The 19,774-nt window shown below is 48.4% G+C and overlaps 1 protein-coding gene across 1 annotated transcript; it reads right to left on the bottom strand.

The window, feature by feature from the left end:
* Positions 1-817: 817 nt before the first annotated feature.
* LOC130479946 (actin-related protein 2-like) lies at positions 818-16,845 on the bottom strand. Its single transcript, XM_056852299.1, has 9 exons — positions 16,779-16,845; positions 10,215-10,325; positions 8,174-8,389; positions 7,394-7,466; positions 5,946-6,082; positions 5,163-5,312; positions 4,371-4,516; positions 1,905-2,037; positions 818-1,068 (listed from the first exon to the last, which is right to left on the bottom strand). Exons 1-9 carry the CDS (start codon positions 16,824-16,826, stop codon positions 898-900), a joined length of 1,185 nt encoding a protein of 394 aa, XP_056708277.1. The 5' UTR covers positions 16,827-16,845; the 3' UTR covers positions 818-897.
* Between the last annotated feature and the right edge of the window lie 2,929 nt (positions 16,846-19,774).

The following is a 19,774-nucleotide window of genomic DNA, read 5'->3' as shown; positions in this document are numbered from 1 at the left end:
AGGCGCCTATCTGCCAGCTTGGAAGGCTAAAACCCAACCCTCTGCCCGTGCCTGAAAAAAAGCAAACATATTTCTAGGTGAGCAATAGCAGCGTTCTCCTCTCCTTGGGGAGGTGCAGCAGACATTTCTGCCCCCTAAGTTAAGGGCTCACTTTGTATCTGATCCACCCCCATCCACCCCGATTCTTAGCAAAGGTAGCCAATCCCGGAATCTGCAAGCGAGATTTGTAATGACCTGCTTGCATGGTGGGGTGGCAAAACCTGCCATTCTGCAGAACTCGGGAGAACTGAGAGCATGGAAGGACATGAGCTGATATCTTGAAGGAGGACAAGGCCTGGGTTTCAGCCCTGTCTCCCAGATCCCTGAGCTGTTAGCTGCGCTTCAGCATTTTTCTCTCAGCCATGAGGTCTAGAGACTTGCTCCCCTTTTGCTCAGTAGAAGGAGGGAGGCTAGGTACAGATGGGTTCCCTGAGCCAGGGTTTGCTGCTTGCAGCCCTCAGAAATGTGTCATATGAAACTTCCTGGAAGACTTACTTTGGTCCACTTGAGGCCAGTGCGGAGCCCTTAAGCCCCTCTGATGGGGGGGGGGCACGCACACACACCCTTTTCCCCCACCGTCTGATGGATGTGATGAGATTGCCAACACATGCCCATAACGGTGAGCAGCTTGGGAGGGGGAAAGCAAGGAGGGAACAGGGAGGAGATAAAATAACTGCATATGCTTAGAAAACCGGAGGCTGGTTTCAGTTCTTCTGTTGATCCCAAGCGGCCGTGCCCCAGCTCACACACACACACCTCCCCGCAAGACTCTGCAATGCATTGGGCTCAACAGTAGAAGGAACCAAGGACACGAGGGGAACAGCGATGCATGAAGGCAAGGAGGAAAAGACGGGGTTCCTATCGCACCGTCACCCCCAGCTTCTCCAAGATCCGGGTTCCTTTCTCCAGGTACTCATCCCGTCGCAGCCAGAAGTTGTCTTTGTCTTTCATGATGTCGGCGAGGACCGCCCCACCTAAAAACACCATGTGCTTCCGCCGGGGTGGGTCCTCAATGCGAATCTTGAATTTCTGGGATGGCAAAGGGAAGGGGAAAAAGCTGGTTTGGAAAAGGCACCTCCGGGGATCTCTCCTTGCCACACCCACAGGTACGGCATGGATCAGGGAGAGAGAGGTTCTGCCCTAGGCTTGGTAAGTTGCTCTCTTTCGGCCCGACCTACCTCATAGGATTGTTGTGACGATAACAGGGAGGAGGAAATCTTTAAAAAGTGGCCACCAGCATATTATCAAAAAAAAACTAACCAAAAGAAACACGGTTAAAATCATTTGGCGGATGCTACACTGCACAAGCAGGGAAGAGGAGGGCAGAAATCAAGCCACTCATAGGAAATCTCTTGACCACTTTAGCAACCATATCTTTACTACCCATTCCTTTCCGCTAATTTATCACATGAACACATCAAGCTGCCTTATACTGAATCAGACCCTTGGTCCATTAAAGTCAGTACTGTCTACTCAGACAGGCAGCGGCTCTCCAGGGTCTCAGGCAGAGGTCTTTCACGTCACCTACTTGCCTAGTCCCTTTAACTGGAGATGCCGGGGATTGAACCTGGGACCTTCTGCATGCCAAGCAGATGCTCTACCACTGAGCCATGGCCACAGGGCACAATCCATCAGGCAACTCTATCCGAGCCCCACTGATATGAATTCCCATGCTTCTGCTTAGCTCCCATTTATTTTAATGGTGCAGGAGATCTTCCCTGTGGACCAAGCCCCAGTTGTGGGTCAGCTCTGCCTGCCTCCTGCTCTGCCATCCCCTAAATGGTGACCATTTACTGCCTGCTCCAGCTGCCTTCTCATTGAGCTCTAGCTAGCTAAAAGACCGCCAACCCCCACCCCCGACTCACCGACAACTTTTCCACGTCACCCTTCAGCACCCGCTCCAGATACAGCTGCTTGATCTCGCGCTCCAGCCGAGACGGCAGCCCAGGATACATGGTGGAACCGCCCGAAAGCACAATGTGTTTGTAGAACTCGGCTCTGCAACAAGGAACATGGTGATGCCTCTAGGTCCTCCTTTAAAGCATTTGCATTTTCAGTAGCATAGCAACAGAGGCAGCTTCAAGTCTCTCTACTTCACCCTGGCCTCATGTCGTCTTCTCCCAGCCAGAAAAAAAAGTGGGGGGGAGACATGAGCCCTGCAATCAACTGAAAGCTGACTGGAGGAAAGGTAGCTAAGACTCATTTACTCCTCTCCCTGATGGTGTAAAGTGCCATCAAGTGGCAGGCGACTTATGGCAAGAGACGAACGGAGATGATTTGGCAATGTCTGCCTCTGTGTAGCAACCTGGACTTCCTGGGTGGTCTCTTGTCCAACTACTAACCAGGGCCGAGATCGAGTTACCCTGAGCTGTTCAGGTCAGGATCCCCCTCTCTGAGGGGAGGAAAATACTACTTGAGGAAGGATGTGTGCAGGGAGGGAAAGGGGGAGACAAGAAAAAGTTTTCAGGCAGGAAAAAGTACCAGGGCAAAGAGACCCACACGGTCCTGGCCGCCTGCTCAAAGCAAAGGGCTTCTCCGAGAGGCTGGGGGTTTCTCCCTACTGGGAGATTCAGGAGTCGGCTCTGTCTCTCAATCAGGAACAGACATTACCAAGAATGATGAGGCTGGCCTGTGGCCATGGGAAAAGAATAAGAGAGAGAGAGCCAGCATGGTGTAGTGGTTAAACTAGGATCTTGGTGACCCAGGTTCAAATCCTTGCTCTGCCATGGAAACCTGCCAGGTATCCTTGGGCCAGTCGCACTCCTGCCATGTAACCTACCTCCCAGAATTGCCACGAGGATAAAACGGAGGAGAGGAAAACGATGTAAGGAGCTTTGGGTTTCCATTGGGGAGAAACCCATTTACGGGTTTCCGTAAATAAATACCCACCTGAGAAAGAAATCTTGGAATCATGGTGCTCACAATAGATGTTGTCTCAGTGTGTAGTGGCAACAAAAAAAAGGGTCTAGCTCCATGTTGGGAACTGAAAGCTGCCACAGTCCCCAGCGCATCTGGAGCACCATCAACAGTTCCAGTCACACCCCGCATTACCAAAGATGTCATAGAGCTGGAAACTGTGACCCCCCAGCCCCAAGCAACCAGAATGATCAAAGGGTTGGAACCCATTTCCTAGAAGGAAAGGATAAAGCATTTTGAGGCTTTTGGGATTTTAAAAAAGGATGGAGGAGAGGCATGGCTTATAATAGATTGTTTCCCCTCATAATGTTAGAATTTGGGGTCACCCAATAAAATGGAAAGGCCATAGATTCAGGACAAACAAAAGAATTGACTTCTTCACACAACCCATCCTTAAGGAACTCACTGCAACAAAATGTGGTGAGGGCCTCTAGCTCAGATGGCAGTCAAAAAGGGCTTAAACGTTCATGGAGGATGGTTTTATCAACGGCTATCCAATGTTATACAAACGGAACTCCATGTACAGAAGCAGTACATACGGTACCTGAGTAATGGAGTCTGGGGACAAATGGCAGGAGATGGTGATCTCCACCACAGCTTGCTTGCAAGTATCCAGGGACAACTGACTACTGATGACAGAAAGCTAGAGAGATCTTGGTCTCATCCAGCAAAACACTTCTTATGCTATTAGTTTGAAAATAATTTAAAAATAATTTTCTCTGGCATCTGCTATGCCCACATGGCAAGTGTTACCGTGCGTTTTCTCTTGTGCAGTTTCCCCACCACACCTTTCTGAGCTTTTGCCCAAGCTTAAAACCTGCAGCAGCCTGAAGCCTTTGCTTTATAAGAAAGAAACAGAGCCTTTCCCTTTGATACTGGGGCAAGATCCTGTTGCAGGGAATAAGAACATAAGAAAAGCCATGCTGGATCAGACCAAGGCCCATCAAGTCCAGCAGTCTGTTTACACAGTGGCCAACCAGGTGCCTCTAGGAAGCCCACAAACAAGACAACTGCAGCAGCAGCATTGTCCTGCCTGTGTTCCACAGAACAAAATATGATAGGCATGCTCCTCTGATCCTGGAGAGAATAGGTATGCATCATGACTAGCATTCATTTTTACTAGTAGCCATGAATAGCCCTTTCCTTCAAGAACATGTCCACTCCCCTCTTAAAGCCTTCCAAGTTGGCAGCCATCACCACATCCTGGGGCAGGAAGTTCCACAATTTAACTATGTGTTGTGTGAAGAAATACTTCCTTTTATCAGTCTTGAATCTCACCCTCCAGCTTCAGCAGATGACCCCTCCGTTCTAGTATTATAAGAGAGGGCATTTGCTCAGTGTACCCCAGAGATCACCCAAATCCATTGCTCCTGCTCTTGGCCCAGACCCACCCACCCTCTCACAGCTCTGCTCACCGGGTGTCAATGTCGGCTGCCTGGATGGTGCTGAAGAGGAGCTCGGCCACGCCCACACCCTCCACGTTGATGAGATGGGGCTGGAACAAGGCCTCCGGGGCCTCAAAGCGCTCTCCCCCCACTTTAATCACTCGCCCATCTGGGAGCTGCAGGGACAAGAAGGAAAGGGGATCAGTGGGGTGTATGGATGCTTTTGGGGGGGGCACAGTCCTGTGGTTTCCCCCAGTGTAGATCTACATTATAAACTTGTATCAGTCTGGTACTGCATGATCAGGAAGGCTCTTTTTGACTGGGGGAAGTACTACTGTTCGTGAAACATACTGAATCCTACCCAAATTGCCTTCATCTTCATCAACAAGATATCAGCTGGATTGTCATTTTTTAAATGTGCCCCGGAGCTGAATTTCAAGTGCATGATTTCAAAATGATTAGAATTTTTTTTTTTTAAAGGCTACAATTCTAAGCGCACTTTCCTGGGAGACAGTCCCATTGAATAAAATATTTTCTTCTAAGCTTAGGATTGCACCCTAAAATGATCTTTCTTAAAGACTGTAAGAAACATACAAACAGCTTGGGATTGTGACGCTTCGTTCTACTGACAAATTCCAGGAAAGGTGGCAGGGCCCCTGGGGACCTCCAGGGGACGCCAGGTAAGCAGAAGACAGAGCAACAGGCTTAGCCCAAAATAGTTTCAGGCTCATTCCCAGGGGCCCGTGCCACAAAATAAGCCCCATTCACCTCCCAGAGATGGTCTCCCTACCACCACTTCCCCATTGTCACCCCACTAATTACCGTGTAGGATTCCACTAGCACCGTGGTCTCTTGCGCCAGCTTCTGTTCCTGGTCAATATTGTAGCCGACATAACAGAGCTTCTCCTTCATCATCCGCACTGTCTCGAAGTCAGCTGAGTGGTTGAAGGCATAACCACGCAATAGCAAGAGCTGCGAGAGGAAGGCAGACAAGGGGAATAGGCACACTACTAACTTACACCTGTTTTATTATATCTGTTTATCGACCATGGCTGCCCCCAAAGAATTGACTATTGATTCAGAAATGGCAACCCACGTAAAAAGGCTGTAAATAATAACGGAGCAAGGAAATCTTTGCTGACCAGCACTTACTTCCCACTAAACATATAGTAGGATCTTCTTGCCCATGTTGTTCAATTCTGCTTGCAGATAACTGCAGAAAAGGAATGTGCAAGCAATGCAAAATAACCGAATATAGAAGCAACCATATACGCTTCTAGTACTGATGACAATTTATAGACACTAAAATTCATATAGACCAGCGGTGTCGAACTCAGTTGTTACGAGGGCCGGATATGACATAAATGTCACTTGGTTGGGCCCAGCCATGCTTCACCAGCCCAGATCAAGAGGCGGGAGTAGCTGGCTTGGATAGCTTGCAGGCTGTATAAGAGCTCTCAAGGAGCCGGTTCCGGCCCGCAGGCCTTATGTTTGACACCCCTGATATAGACACTTGGGCTTTCTGTTCTTTTCTTTGGAGGTCCCGCCTGTGAATGGGGCAGCCCCAGCCAAGGGAGGCAGGCTGGCCTCAGACCTATGTCTCACCTTGATGAGGTAGCGTGTGATGTCACGTCCTGCAATGTCCAGCCGGCGGGTGAGGTGGGGCAAGGAGAAGCCCTCGTAAACCGGGCAGATGTGCGTCACACCATCCCCTGAGTCCACCACCACACCGGTGAGGAGACCTGAAAAGGGAAGCACACTGAGGCTCTACCGCACTGCAGATTTCCCTCACACTAAACAGATGAAGTTTGTGCCCCATGTGAATATGGTTGCCAACCAACCAGGAGAAAAGAGCAGTCTGGATGGATTTTTTTGCTTTGGCCAGTTGCCAAAAAAAGGAGGAGTAAGATAACTTTATTTTTCTTCAGCCAGATTTTGAAACTACTACGCCTGTCTTAGGAGAGCCAGCATGGTGTAGTGGTTAAGGTGTTGGACTAGGACCTGGGAAACCCAGGTTCAAATCCCCACTCACGCCATGGAAGCTTGCTGGGTGATCCTGGGCCAGTCACGCACTCTCAGTCCTGACCCTGGCTAGTATTTGGATGGGAGACCTCCAAGGAACACCAGGGGTGTGAGGCTGAGGCGGGCAATGGCAAATCACCTCCGAACATCTCTTGCCTTGAAAACCCTATGGGGTTGCCATAAGTAAGTTGTGACTTGACCCCGGGGGGGGGGGATAGCCCATTTTAATTCCATTATTTTTAATTATGTTATCCACCTGCAGTCCCAATGAGAAAAGTGTGCTATAAATTAAGTAAATAAATATAGAAAGTGCTTTCAGAACATTCAAAGCACTTGCAATTCTTACAACGACCCTGTAGAGTAGGTCAGCGTTATCAGTTCCATATTATAGATGGGGGGGGCTGAGTGTAGCTTGTTTAAAGCTGTCAGTTCCTAGTAGAGCCAACTGTCAGACTGGACAATTTCTCAGCCACTGTTTTAAACAAGCTCTCTTTTTTAGGGAAGCAGACTATTTTTGAGCTACGTTCTGTCCTCAGAGCCGCTGGGCCATCTGACATCATTTAAAGAATGGGCAACCATGGCTATGAACCAGATAAAGCCCACTGATTCAAATGGTGTTCTGTAATACTGTAATACTGACTGCTCTGAAGACCCTCAACAAAATAGACAGCCCCCCACATTATGATTCTCTGCTAGTTCTGACAGTCACTAGGATCTATCTATTAAATATTTATCCCGCTCTTTCTCCAAGATGTTTAGAGCAGTGAACATGTTTCTTCACTCCTCCATTTTATCCTCACAATAACCTTGCGAGGTAAATTAGGCTGAGAAAGAGAGGGAGGCCCAAGGTTACCCAATGAGCTTTGTGACTGAGCAGGGATTTGAACCCAGGTCTCCCTGGTCCTAAGTCTGGTATTCTAACCACCACACTGCACTAGCTGCAGTTTTTTAAGCTTCACAAAAAGAGGACCTGAACCATTCAAACCCATGAAAAATTCTCCACCGTTCCCTCCCCCCAGGCCCTAACTTACCCTGGGCATAGAGAGTCAACACTGCTTGGATAGCTATATAAACTCCCTCAAACTGGTAGGTCTCAAACATCACCTGAGTCATGAAGAAAAACCATCAGTTAGTGTTGCTTAAGGGACTGGTTATAGCCCCCCCCCCACTTTCCCAAGCACATACCTTCAAAGCTGTCATTACTACCCCCTTCCTGGGGCTTCCTCCTCTCCTTCCAGATCAAGCCCTTGCTGCCTTCCCCGTTTCACCCTCTCAGGCCTAGCTTACACAAGCAGGAGAATGAGGTGGAAGAATGTGGAAGACTGCAGCGCTTCAGTCCGTTCTCAGGGCACTGCCACCCCAGTACAAATATAACCTGCATGTGTGACTCAGGCCTTATCAGGGTTAGAACCTCCCCCACCTTTCAAAGTTCAGCCATGTGTTCCTCATGCCATTACTGGCCTTCTGATCAGCTGGAAGCCCCTTATATTTTCCCTGCCTCAGGGAAAACTATCCAAGTTTGGACAATTAAAAACTACCTTCCATACCACTCTCAGCCTAAATCAGCTTGGGTTAGCTTCTGCCACCCTCAACTTTCCCCTATCTCCTCTTCAGCTCAGGGCTCATTTTCTAGAGACTTTCAACCACAGCCTATACAACCCAACTCCTTGTCTTCCCCCTGAAAACTGAAACCCAGATGAAATCTGCTGCTCAAGCCTGTTAGAGGGCTCCCATGCACCATACTGTCTTCCCCCCTGACACCCTCTCCCGGTTCCTCTGCTAATATTTCCCCTTCTTCCCCCTTCCCCGACCTCAATTATCTTCTCCCGGTTCTTGATGGGGTTCATGGGGGGCTCAGTGAGCAGGATCTTGCAGTTGCGGGGGTCAACATTGAGTTTCTCAGGCCCAAAGGTGTAGTCCCATAAGTACTTCATGTCGTCCCAGTTGCGCACAATCCCGTTCTCCATTGGGTAGTTCACCTCCAACATGGAGCGCAGTTCGCTGGCCTCGTCCCCCACCATCAGGTCCTGGGCAGACAGGGCATCAAAATTTAAATTTAAAGTTACATTTTACTGCTCTGGCCTTCATGCCCTTTGCGCTTTGTGGAATATGATCCTTTGGCGGTGGGGTGGAGAGGGACACGCTCCTGTATTTCAGAATGCATGTGATCAGAAGCTGGGGGGAACATTCACACCAACTGCAGGAGAACTCTGAGATATCCTTTCATGTCTTCAATGTACACAGTTCTCCATCTTGGAAAGAAATGGAGAATCTCCCTGTCCCGCTGCACACAGAGGAGAGCAGGTTCAGTTGCAGAGCATATGCTTTGCAAGCAGAAAGCCCAGAGTACCCAGCATCTCCAGCTGCTGGCACACACACTCTGACGGTTACCACTTACCAAAGAGGGACCCTATTTCCTAGTACTTGTCAATGGAAACTAACTGTCCTCCCCTTGCTCCTATCTTTGCTTTCTGCGGATGCCTGGTTAACATTTTGCGTGCGTGTGTGTTTGTGTGTGTGTGTGAACTCCCTAGCATTGACATTCTGCAAAGTCCAGCTCCCTCCTCCGGGAAATTAAAATCTTGAAGTGGGTAGGTGGATGCCTCTGGCCTCTAGCGAACACATGGGGTAAATGAACGAGCATGAACAATAAAGCACCATGACGTGCACAGTCGGACGATTCCCACGCTGCAGTCGCCTTGCTGTATTTTGAACTGCTGGTAACACCACAGGACGGTTAGAGTTTCCTTATATTTCTTTAACCAAAAACGGGGGGAGGGGGAAAGTTGTGGTTTTTTAGATCAGAGGAAGACAGGGTTATTGCCGGAGAAATAAATACAGCGTACAGGAGATGGTGGAATAACTTCCGTAAAAGGTGGGTTGGTGCTTGCTACAGGATCCTTGGTAGGAAAAGGGGAGTGTCACAGCCGTGTCCCCGTCCCTCTGCAAAACATTGGTATGGAAAAAAGGGCAGTGTCTGCGGCCTAGGATCAGCAACTAGATGGAGTCAGAGCTGGAGCACCAAAGCTCAGACTCCCACTTCCCCAAATTACCCTGGGGCTTCTGGCAGGGTTGTGGCTCAGCGGCAGAGCATCTGCTTGGCATGCAGAAGGTCCCAGGTTCGATCTTTGTTGTCTCCAATTAAAAGGATCAGGGAGCAGCTGATGCGAAAAACTCTGGGAAAGATGCTGCCAGTCACTGGAGACAATTATGACCTTGAGAGACCAAGGGTCTGGCTCAGTATAAGGCAGCTACATGGGTAAGCTCCCTTCATGCCTCTCTTGCCTCTGGTTTGGCAACTTGGGACCAAGAAGAACCTCTGTAGAATTCCGGACTGGTTGGGCCAAACATTGGCGGTTACAGCACTTTGTATTCCCTGCGATGTATTAAAAGTTTGAAAATGTTATAAAAAACATCGCTTTAAAAGGGTTTTTGGATACCACGGCTTATAAATGATTGGAAGACATCTTCACAGCTAAAGGGGCCAAACAAAGTGTGAACAGTATTTTTTATAACATTTTCAAACTCTTAATACATCGCTGGGAATACAAGTGCAGTAACCCCCGTACTCTTACAGAAGGGAGGCTGGTTGTCAAATCAGAAAGCTGCATGTTCAAACCCCCCTGCCCTTGACTTTATTTGAGAGGGAGGGACTATAGCTAAGTGGCAGGACACACACAGGTTGCATGCAGAAAGTCCCAGGTTCAATTCCTGGCATCTCCAGCTCATAGGATCTCAGTGTAACAACAAGTGTCAAAAAAGACCCTTCTCTGTCTGCATTCCCACATGCTCCAAATTCTAATCTGAAACACACACACACATACCCTTCAACCCTTCTGTGACACCACTCACCTTGATCTCAATGTTCCCAACTTTGGTAGTGGAACGGATGATGGGACGTCCCACCAGGGCTGGGAAGATATGTTCGGGGAAATTTGAGCCAGCATAGCCACATTTAACAAACTGGAAAAGAGGTAAAATAAGTAAAATGAAATAGAAATCCCTTCCGTCACTGGAAATTTACCACAGGATCCAAGCTTGTGCTTCTGTGTGCATGATCTCGCTCTCTCCCCTCCTTGCCAGTTTTTTGATGTTTATCAGTGGAGCAGGATTGCCTCACCTCCCGATCGGGTTGCCAACCTCCAGGTGGGGGCTGGAGATCTCTTGGAATTACAGCTGATCTCCAGACGACAGACATCCATTCCCCTGGAGAAAATGGCAACTTCGGAGGGTGGGCTCTGTGTCATCACATCCTGGTTGCACTCCTTCCCTTAGCTCTATTCCCAAACCTCCAGGAATTTTCCAATGTGGAGTTGGCAACCCTACCTCCCTGCACCTGCTGCAACCCAAAATATATCCCAAAATGCTGAGCCTGGGAGGCAGAGGACCCCCGAGAGCATGAGGAGGAGTCAGCAAAAGTCACCCTCATCTCCATTTGTGGAAATTTGGGGCATGATCTGACCCAGACTCTGCTAATCTAGCTGCTGCACTATTTATTTATATCCCGCTCTTCTCCTCAGTGGGAGCCCAAAGTAACTTACAACAGCATCCTTCCAATCTCCATTTTATCATAACAACATCTACCCTATGAGGTTAGGCTGACGGTGACTGGTCCGAGGTCATGCAGTGAGCCTTCTCAGCCTTTATCCAGCACTTTTAAGCACTGAAAGCACTTCACTCCCTTTATCTAACTGTAATTGTTACGACAACCCTGTAAGGTAGGCCAATAGTACGCACACACTGCAGATTTCTGGGTGGGTGAGGAGTGGCTGCCTTCCTTACAGCCATCACATGAGTCCATGGAGGAGACGAAATTGAAAGCGATGATATCCTGATTCAAAGCTCAGTAAGCTCCCAGGTGTACCTGGCCAGCCTCTCCTAAATCCAATTCAACCTGTGCCTGGGGCTGTATTATTTCAGGCAGGGGCTCTTATGATGGAATGTTCCTGAATACGAAAGCATCCTTGCACTTGGAAAACTAGTGTGTCAAGGAGAAAGCTAACCTAGAAGCCTTTCTAGTTGTTGTTTTTATGTGCAGATATTTTTTCCCCCTTTTTAAATGGAGGAGTAATCCATCAGGCTCGCAGTCTGAAGGGATAAAGCCCAGGTATAGGATGACCGTCTCAGTGAGAAGTGGGCCCCAGAATGCTGGGCTACATGGATCTAGCAGGGCAATCTGCATGTAATCTTAATCACAGTTCATTTTGTGCACCTTTGCACAACAGTTGAGCGGTTTGTAGTTTGGCAAGGAGCACTGAAAGGGACTGGCATGGGATTGGAACAAGGCCTGCCCAATACGCACCCTGATGCCACCGTGATACACACACTGTCGGGGCCAGAAGATCTGCCCCCAAACCAGACTGAAGAAGCGGAGCAGCAAGAGGAAGTGGAGAAACAGGAAGCAAAGAACAAGCGGTGACTCACAGGGATGGAACAAACAGGCTAGCAAGAAGGAAGCGGCTTGCAGCCTGCGGTTCAGAAATATGCACACATTGATGGCGGGGGGAGGATCTCTTGCTCCTGGCGATCTTAGCCATTTATGACTAGCTTCAGTTGCCACATCAGCCCCACTAGAAGATTTCCCCACTGCTTTTTCCTTGCAGAAATGGGGGGGGGCGAGCGCAAACTCATGCCTTGCTTTCAGACAAACGTTTATTTACAGTGAGTACCTCCTTGTCAAAGCCAGCGCCTTTCGGCCAGACTCGCTTGCATCATAAAACTAGGAAGTCAAAGGTCCCAAAAGGGCACAAGTCCTGTTATCCCCTGACTAGCACCTAGTGTTCGGGAGGGGGGGGGCAGAAAATGGTCCTCTGGGGCAAAAAAAGAAAAAGAGGTGCCCTAGCAGGCTTAAGCCCCAGTACCATCCCCTCTCTTTCTCTCTCTCTCTTTAAAAATAAAACAAATCCAGCATTGGTGAATCACAGAACAAGCCGTCTCCCCGCCCACAACTCGCACAGCTCCATTCCGTGAGTCATGTTCAGCAACAAATCTGGGAACAAAAAAGCCATGGAAATCTGCAAGAGCACAAGGGGGTGGCTTCGCCTACAGAGCCATGCTCCCGAACGCTGTCAAAGTCCCGGCGCACGGCATGGGCCGTTGAAAAAGCTGCCCAGAAAGTCATACTTCGGCACACCCCAACAGACCCTGCAAGGGACTTGTGTGCAGCCAGAAAATTAGTCACACGCAATGACAAAGACAGTTTTGGGTGGGTAGCTGCGTGACTCTGCAGGAAAAGAGCCAGATTCAAGTCCAGTAGCACCATAAAGAACAACAAGATTTCCAGGGTACAAGCTTTTGAGTCAAAGCTCCCTTTGTCAGACATGTTTTGACTCTCAAAAGCTTATACCCTGGAAATCTTGCTGGTCTGTAAGATGCTACTGGACTCGAATCTTGTTCAGTAATGAAGACACTCAATCCAGGGCTGCTTAAGTGGTGTTTATTTATTGACATCATTTATACCCCACCTTTCTCCCCAACTGGGACCCAAAGCGGCTTACACTGTTCTTCTAGCTTGGGGCCAGGGTTGGGCTTGCTTATTCCTATATGGTCCATACCAACCCCACTGCATTCGATTTCTTATTTGAAGGCAAGGTAGGTAACCACAAGGAACTTTTCAGTGACTGCCCATCTAGCTTTCAAATGCTCTCATACTTTCTCCGCCACATTTCTCTGGACATTTTTCCCTGCCAAGTGAAAACTTTTTTTTCTTTCAAATAGCTTTCATTTAATCTTTACCCTTGTTTGGTTATTTTTTTACTTGGTGATATTTTATTTGGTTAACTTTTATTTATTTCCAGTTCCCTTTTACTGATATTATTTTTATGGTCAACTTGATCTGCTATTGTGTTTTATTGTTTCATTTTTAGTTTCATATCATGTTTTTACCGTTTGAGTAAATGTACACCGCCCCGGACGCTATTAGAGGAGACAGAGTCTATAAATACTTTAAATAAATAAACATCAAAATGGAATTAACATGTCATCTGCATCTAAACCATCCCAGGCAATAAACAGATGGGCGGAATCTTTTACTGTTTAAAGTATGCTGGAATGCAACTTCTCAACAATGGAAAACTCAGATGCAACACCACCCCATTGGGGATCAACATGTCACTTGCAAGTTAATCCCAACCTGAATGCTCCTTGCATGCAAGAATTTCATAATGTGTGAAATGGCTGCGATGTCATTTCCCTCACTGGATTTCAGTGTTGCACATGTGTCTTGAGAACAAACGCAGCATCTTGACCAGGGAACTGTGTGAAAACTGGATTGTGAGCCTTCTTGCTGCTAAAAAAAATGTATACTCAGTATCTCCCGACTCTTGGATCTTGCCCTAGAGATATTGCATGAGCAAAAGTCAGAACAACAACAAAAATCTCTCACGGGTACTGAATTGGAGAAATAGTGGGCGGACTTCCGCAAACTGTGGCCCACATTATGCTAGTCCCACTCCACACCCTGATTAGGGTTGCCAACCTCCAGGTACTATCTGGAGATCTCCTGCTATTACAACTGATCTCCAGTCGATAGAGATCAGTTCCCCTGGAGAAAATGGCCCCTTTGGCAATTGGACTCTATGGCACTGAAATCCCTCCCCTCCCCAAACCCCACCCTCCTCAGGCTCCGCCCCAAAAACCTCCTGCCGGTGGCAAAGAGGGACCTGGCAACCCTAACCCTGATCTACAGGCCTCATTCCAATTATTGCTTTTGTTTGGTATGGGCATCATACACACAAGATCATATGCCTATGCACTGTCTACGCACTGGAATAACTAACCCCGCACCCTCATTTTCTACTAACAAACAGTAATACAGATCAGAATTTCTATTTCACTTATCGACATGAATTGAAAGGGGTCGGGGGAGGGGAGTTCAGACTTTGACCACCCGGACCAGGAGTCCCCAACCTCTTTCAGCCTGTGGGCATCTTTGGAATTCTGCCACTGGATGGTGGGCGAAATCACACAATGCCAACCGCTCTTGGTATCTGTGGGGGTGATCTGCTGTAATCCAGTTCCACAGTGGCGACTGGGTTATTTGAATGCCATCTTGCTGTTTAGTTGTTATGATGTTATGTTTTTAACTTCGATGTTTTACGGTTTTATATGATTTTAGAGAGTGTTACCCACCCTGAGCCCGGCTTGGCTGGGAATTGAGGGTGGGCTATACATTTGGAATAAATAAATAATAAATAAGAGGCAGAGTCAGCCACAAAATCTCTGGGAGGGAGGTCATGCATAACTCCAGCAGTAACTATTCAATATTTCAGGCAGAAGCTCTGTTTAGCAGGATGTCTTTGAAAAGGAACATGTTGTTCAAAAGTTTTTTCTAGTATACACACAGCTTGTCTTCATACAGTGAGGATCCTTGCGCCGCGGTGGCAGCTACTGCCAAAAGCAACTTTTTAAAAAATCTACACAGCCAATTAGATGTCAAATGGCCAATCAGAAGCCCTGCTGGGCAAAAGCCCCTGCTGTCCCTGCCCACTTTTTTTAAAAAAATTTATTTATTATTTCAGCTTACTACCCCTCCCTCCCCAGCTGAGGCCGGGCTGAGAGCGGCTTACAAGGAGCTTCCGTGTCAGCCTCAAGGGCAGCCCTATGTAGAGGGAGTTACAGTAGTCTAGCCTGGAGGTGACCGTCCAGCCTGGAGGTGACAAAAACACTTGTGGGTCACCAGGAAAGGTGTCTGCAGATGCCATGATGCCCACAGGCACCATATTGGGAAACCCTAACCTAGGCTGTGAACAAGGCTAATTGGTTGAATGTTGTTTGGGAAGGATCAACTTCTCTGGCAAATGCAACCCCCTACAAATTCTTATCCAAGCATAATAAGGAGTGGATTAATTGATGTGGAGTACAAAGGCGCGTTCTTGTCTACACTGCACAAGAAGCGTTTACATACAAAAGGTTTGATGCTCAAGCTTTAAACAATTGCTGGAATGACAGGGACCAGAAACTGAGAAAAGACTGCAGATGTAGACATCATTTTGCATGACTCACAGGTGCCAACATGGATCAACTCTTATTTTGCACTCTTGGAATATTTCTACACATCTTGTGTTGCTGTGTTCAACGGACTGAGCAAATACATTTGAACTGAACAAAAAAGGAACTACTGGAGAACATTTCTGCTTTTGATGCTCTATTAAGGTTCTCCTTAATGGGCTGTTTTCAGACATCCAAAGTTTTCAGACATTGCTCTCACTGTGTGGGTATGAATCCCCCCTGTTAACTGAAGGCCCCAGATCTATCACCCACAGCTGATCCAGGGAAACTCTGCATGCGCTGGAGGATTAGCTAAACTGATTAAAAGACCTTTCCGAAAATGTACACAGAATTTCCTTTGGGGGTGGGGGTGCCGGTCTAGTCAGGAAACTACACTTCCAAAGGCCTGTCCCACCTTCCCAGATATAGGCAGGTGACCAACTGTGATTTCTCACAGGCCTTCTGCTCATGACCAGAGGCAATCACCACTACCACCACCATCCAGTATTCAGAAGCGTTCAAAGATCTGGTACCCGAAATGGCGTCTTCTCCCCTCCCTTTGGCTTTGGTGTCACGTCTGTCAGATTAGCCCTGACCTGGGTGGCCCAGGCGAGCCTGATCTCGTCAGATCTCAGAAGCCAAGCAGGGTCAGCCCTGGTTAGTATTTGGATGGGATTCCTCCAAGGAATGCCAGGGTTGCTGTGCAGAGGAAGGCACTGGCAAAACTGTTGGGTATTAGTTAGTCTCTTGCCACGAAAACCCCAAAAAGGGGTCGCCAGAAGTCGGCTGCGAATTGACGGCACTTTACACACTGTGGCCATTTACTCATGGAAGGTTTTGCCTTGGAGTTGCCACTCTTTAGATGCACTTTTCCCCCATTCATATTCTCGAAACTCAACAATAAGCCCCCATGCAGAGTTTTGAGAATTCGGATGGGCGAAATGTGCCTCTAGAGAGTGGCAAATCCAAGGCAAAACCTTCCATGAATAAATGGCCACACTGTCAGATTGCAACAAGGGGCGAAAACGCACGGTCGCTTCATCCTCCTTTCATCCCTGTTTCAGCCAGGATTCAGCCAGGATCGTGCGTTTCGCCTAATGCGAGTTCGATCCTGGCTAAAACAGGGATGAAAGGAAGATGAAGCGACCGTGCGTTTTGGCCCAAGGACATCACATCCTTTTCCACGGGGGACCCTCCCGAGCGCGCCGGCGCACAACCCACACCCGACGTGCAGGGCTGGGCGAAGGGGGGGGGTCGCTTAAGGCCACCTAGCCGGGCCCGCCGAGATTCGAGCCGGGGACTTCCCGGCTCAGAGCTGCCCGCAGGGGACCGGGATGGGGGGAAAGCAGGGGCGGGGAAGCGGCTCCGAGGCTCCCGCCCGCTGCAGCCCGGGAGACGCCGTCCCCCCCCCCCGCCGTGCACGCTCACCCCGGTGCCGTTGTCGCAGACCACCACGCGGCGGCCCTGGCTGTCCATGGTGGAGGTGGTGCCGCCGCCGCCGCCGCCGGAGCTTCCCTCTCGCGCTGGCCCCGCAGGAAGCGCCGCCGCCCGGCCGTGGGGCTGGGCTGGTGCAAAGGAGCAGGCGCCGGAGCTGGGAGGGAGCCGAGCCCCGGCCGTGATGCAACATCCTGGGCTGGGAGAGGCGGCTGAGCAGGGAGGGACCGGAGAAGCCTGCGGGGAGGCTGCCCCGATGCCCTTGAGAGCGCCTACCGATGAGACGGACCTTTGGCTTTTATTGGAATTAGATTGGGGGGGGGGACGGGACAATATGTTAAAAATACAAATTAAATGGTAGCCTTATAGAAAAGGGCAAGAGTCCAGGAGCACCTTCAAGACTAACCAGAATATTGACTCACGAACCTTGTGAAGAAGACAGATGGATTCGCATTCTAGCTGTATCTGAAGAAGGGAGCTGTGGCTCACGAAAGCTCATACCCGACCAGAAAATGTTCTTGTTAGTCTTGAAGGTGCTCCTGGTTAGTCTTGAAGGTGCTACTGAACTCCTGCCCTTTTCTACTACTGCAGACAGACTAATATTTTGGTTAGTCTTGAAGGTGCTCCTGGGCTCCTGTCCTTTTCTACTACTGCAGACAGACTAACACGGCGACCCACTGGGAATGATCTTCATGGAGGGCACCACAGTTAGGTGGAAATCCATCAACTTTGTGAAGAAAGTTCATACCCTACCGGAAAATATTTTGGTTAGTCTTGAAAGTGCTCCTGGACTCCTGCCCTTTTCTACTACTGCAGACAGACTAACACGGCGAAACGTCGTGGAAACGTCGTTGCTGGCGAAACGACAGGAAAGAAAATTCCAAGACCACGGTTACACAGCCCGGATAACCTACAAGAACCAATTCTTGTTAGTCTTTAAGGTGAGCTGTGGTTCACGAAGAAGTGAGCTGTGGTTCACGAAAGCTCATACCCAACCAGAAAATGTTCTTGTTAGTCTTGAAGGTGCTCCTGGTTAGTCTTGAAGGTGCTACTGAACTCCTGCCCTTTTCTACTACTGCAGACAGACTAACATGGCTACCCACTGGGAATTATCTTCATGGAGGGCACCACATTTAGCCATACAGAATGGAAATCCATCAACCTTGTGAAGAAGACAGATGGATTCACATTCTAGCTGTATCTGAAGAAGTGAACTGTGGCTCACGAAACCTCATACCCTACCAGAAAATATTCTTGTTAGTCTTTAAGGTGCTACTGGACTCTTGCCCTTTTCTACTACTGCAGACAGACTAACACAGCTACCCACTGTGAATTATCTTCATGGAAGGCACCACATTTAGGCGTACAGAATGGAAATCCATCAACCTTGTGAAGAAAGCTCATACCCTACCAGAAAATATTTTGGTTAGTCTTGAAGGTGCTACTGGACTCCTGCCCTTTTCTACTACTGCAGACAGACTAACACGGCTACCCACTGTTAATTATCTTCATGGAGGACACCACATTTAGCCGTACAGAATGGAAATCCATCAACCTTGTGAAGAAGACAGATGGATTCACATTCTAGCTGTATCTGAAGAAGTGAGCTGTGGCTCACGAAAGCTCATACCCTACCGGAAAATTTTCTTGTTAGTCTTTAAGGTGCTACTGGACTCCTGCCCTTTTCTACTACTGCAGACAGACTAACACAGCTACCCACTGTGAATTATCTTCATGGAAGGCACCACATTTAGCCGTACAGAATGGAAATCCATCAACCTTGTGAAGAAAGCTCATACCCTACCGGAAAATATTTTGGATAGTCTTGAAGGTGCTACTGGACTCTTGCCCTTTTCTACTAGTGCAGACAGACTAACACGGCTACCCACTGGGAATTATCTTCATGGAGGGCACCACATTTAGCCATACAGAATGGAAATCCATCAACCTTGTGAAGAAGACAGATGGATTCACATTCTAGCTGTATCTGAAGAAGTGAGCTGTGGCTCACAAAAGCTCATACCCTACCAGAAAATATTCTTGTTAGTCTTTAAGGTGCTACTGGACTCTTGCCCTTTTCTACTACTGCAGACAGACTAACACGGCTACCCACTGTGAATTATCTTCATTGAAGGCACCACATTTAGCCATACAGAATGGAAATCCATCAACCTTGTGAAGAAAGCTCATACCCTACCAGAAAATATTCTGGTTAGTCTTTAAGGTGCTACTGGACTCTTGGCCTTTTCTACTACTGCAGACAGACTAACACAGCTACCCACTGTGAATTATCTTCATGGAAGGCACCACATTTAGCCGTACAGAATGGAAATCCATCAACCTTGTGAAGAAAGCTCATACCCTACCGGAAAATATTTTGGTTAGTCTTGAAGGTGCTCCTGGACTCTTGCCCTTTTCTACTACTGCAGACAGACTAACACGGCTACCCACTGTGAATTATCTTCATGGTAGCCTTATAGTTGTGGGTGAGGCCCCTTTTTCTCCTGGTTGCCAGGAGACAAAGGGGGCCCACCCACAACAATAAGGCTATCGTTTAATGTTTATTGTTTTTTTATTTTTAAACATATTGTCTAATGTTTAAGGGCCCCACTTCATTGAGAAGACAAGAGTCACTAGAAAAGTCGGACATGCTTGGAAAAGTGGAGGGCAGCAGGAAAAGAGGAAGACCCCACAAGAGATGGATTGACTCAGTCAAGGAAGCCACAGCCCTCGATTTGCAAGATCTGAGCAAGGCTGTCAAAGACAGGACATTTTGGAGGACATTGATTCATAGGGTTGCCATGAGTCGGAAGCGACTTGACAGCACTTAACACACACAGCCTTGTACTGAATCAGACCCTTGATCCATCGAAGTCAGTACTGTCTACTCAGACTGGCAGTGGCTCTCTAGGGTCTCGGGTGGAGGTCTTTCACATCGCCTACTTGCCTACTCCCTTTAACTGGAGATGCCGAAGATTGAACCTGGGGGC

Source organism: Euleptes europaea, chromosome 7, assembly GCF_029931775.1.
Source record: "Euleptes europaea isolate rEulEur1 chromosome 7, rEulEur1.hap1, whole genome shotgun sequence".
Lineage (NCBI taxonomy): Eukaryota > Metazoa > Chordata > Lepidosauria > Squamata > Sphaerodactylidae > Euleptes > Euleptes europaea.
The sequence above is the reverse complement of the archived record's forward strand: the minus strand, read 5'-3'. Positions and strand labels throughout refer to the sequence as shown.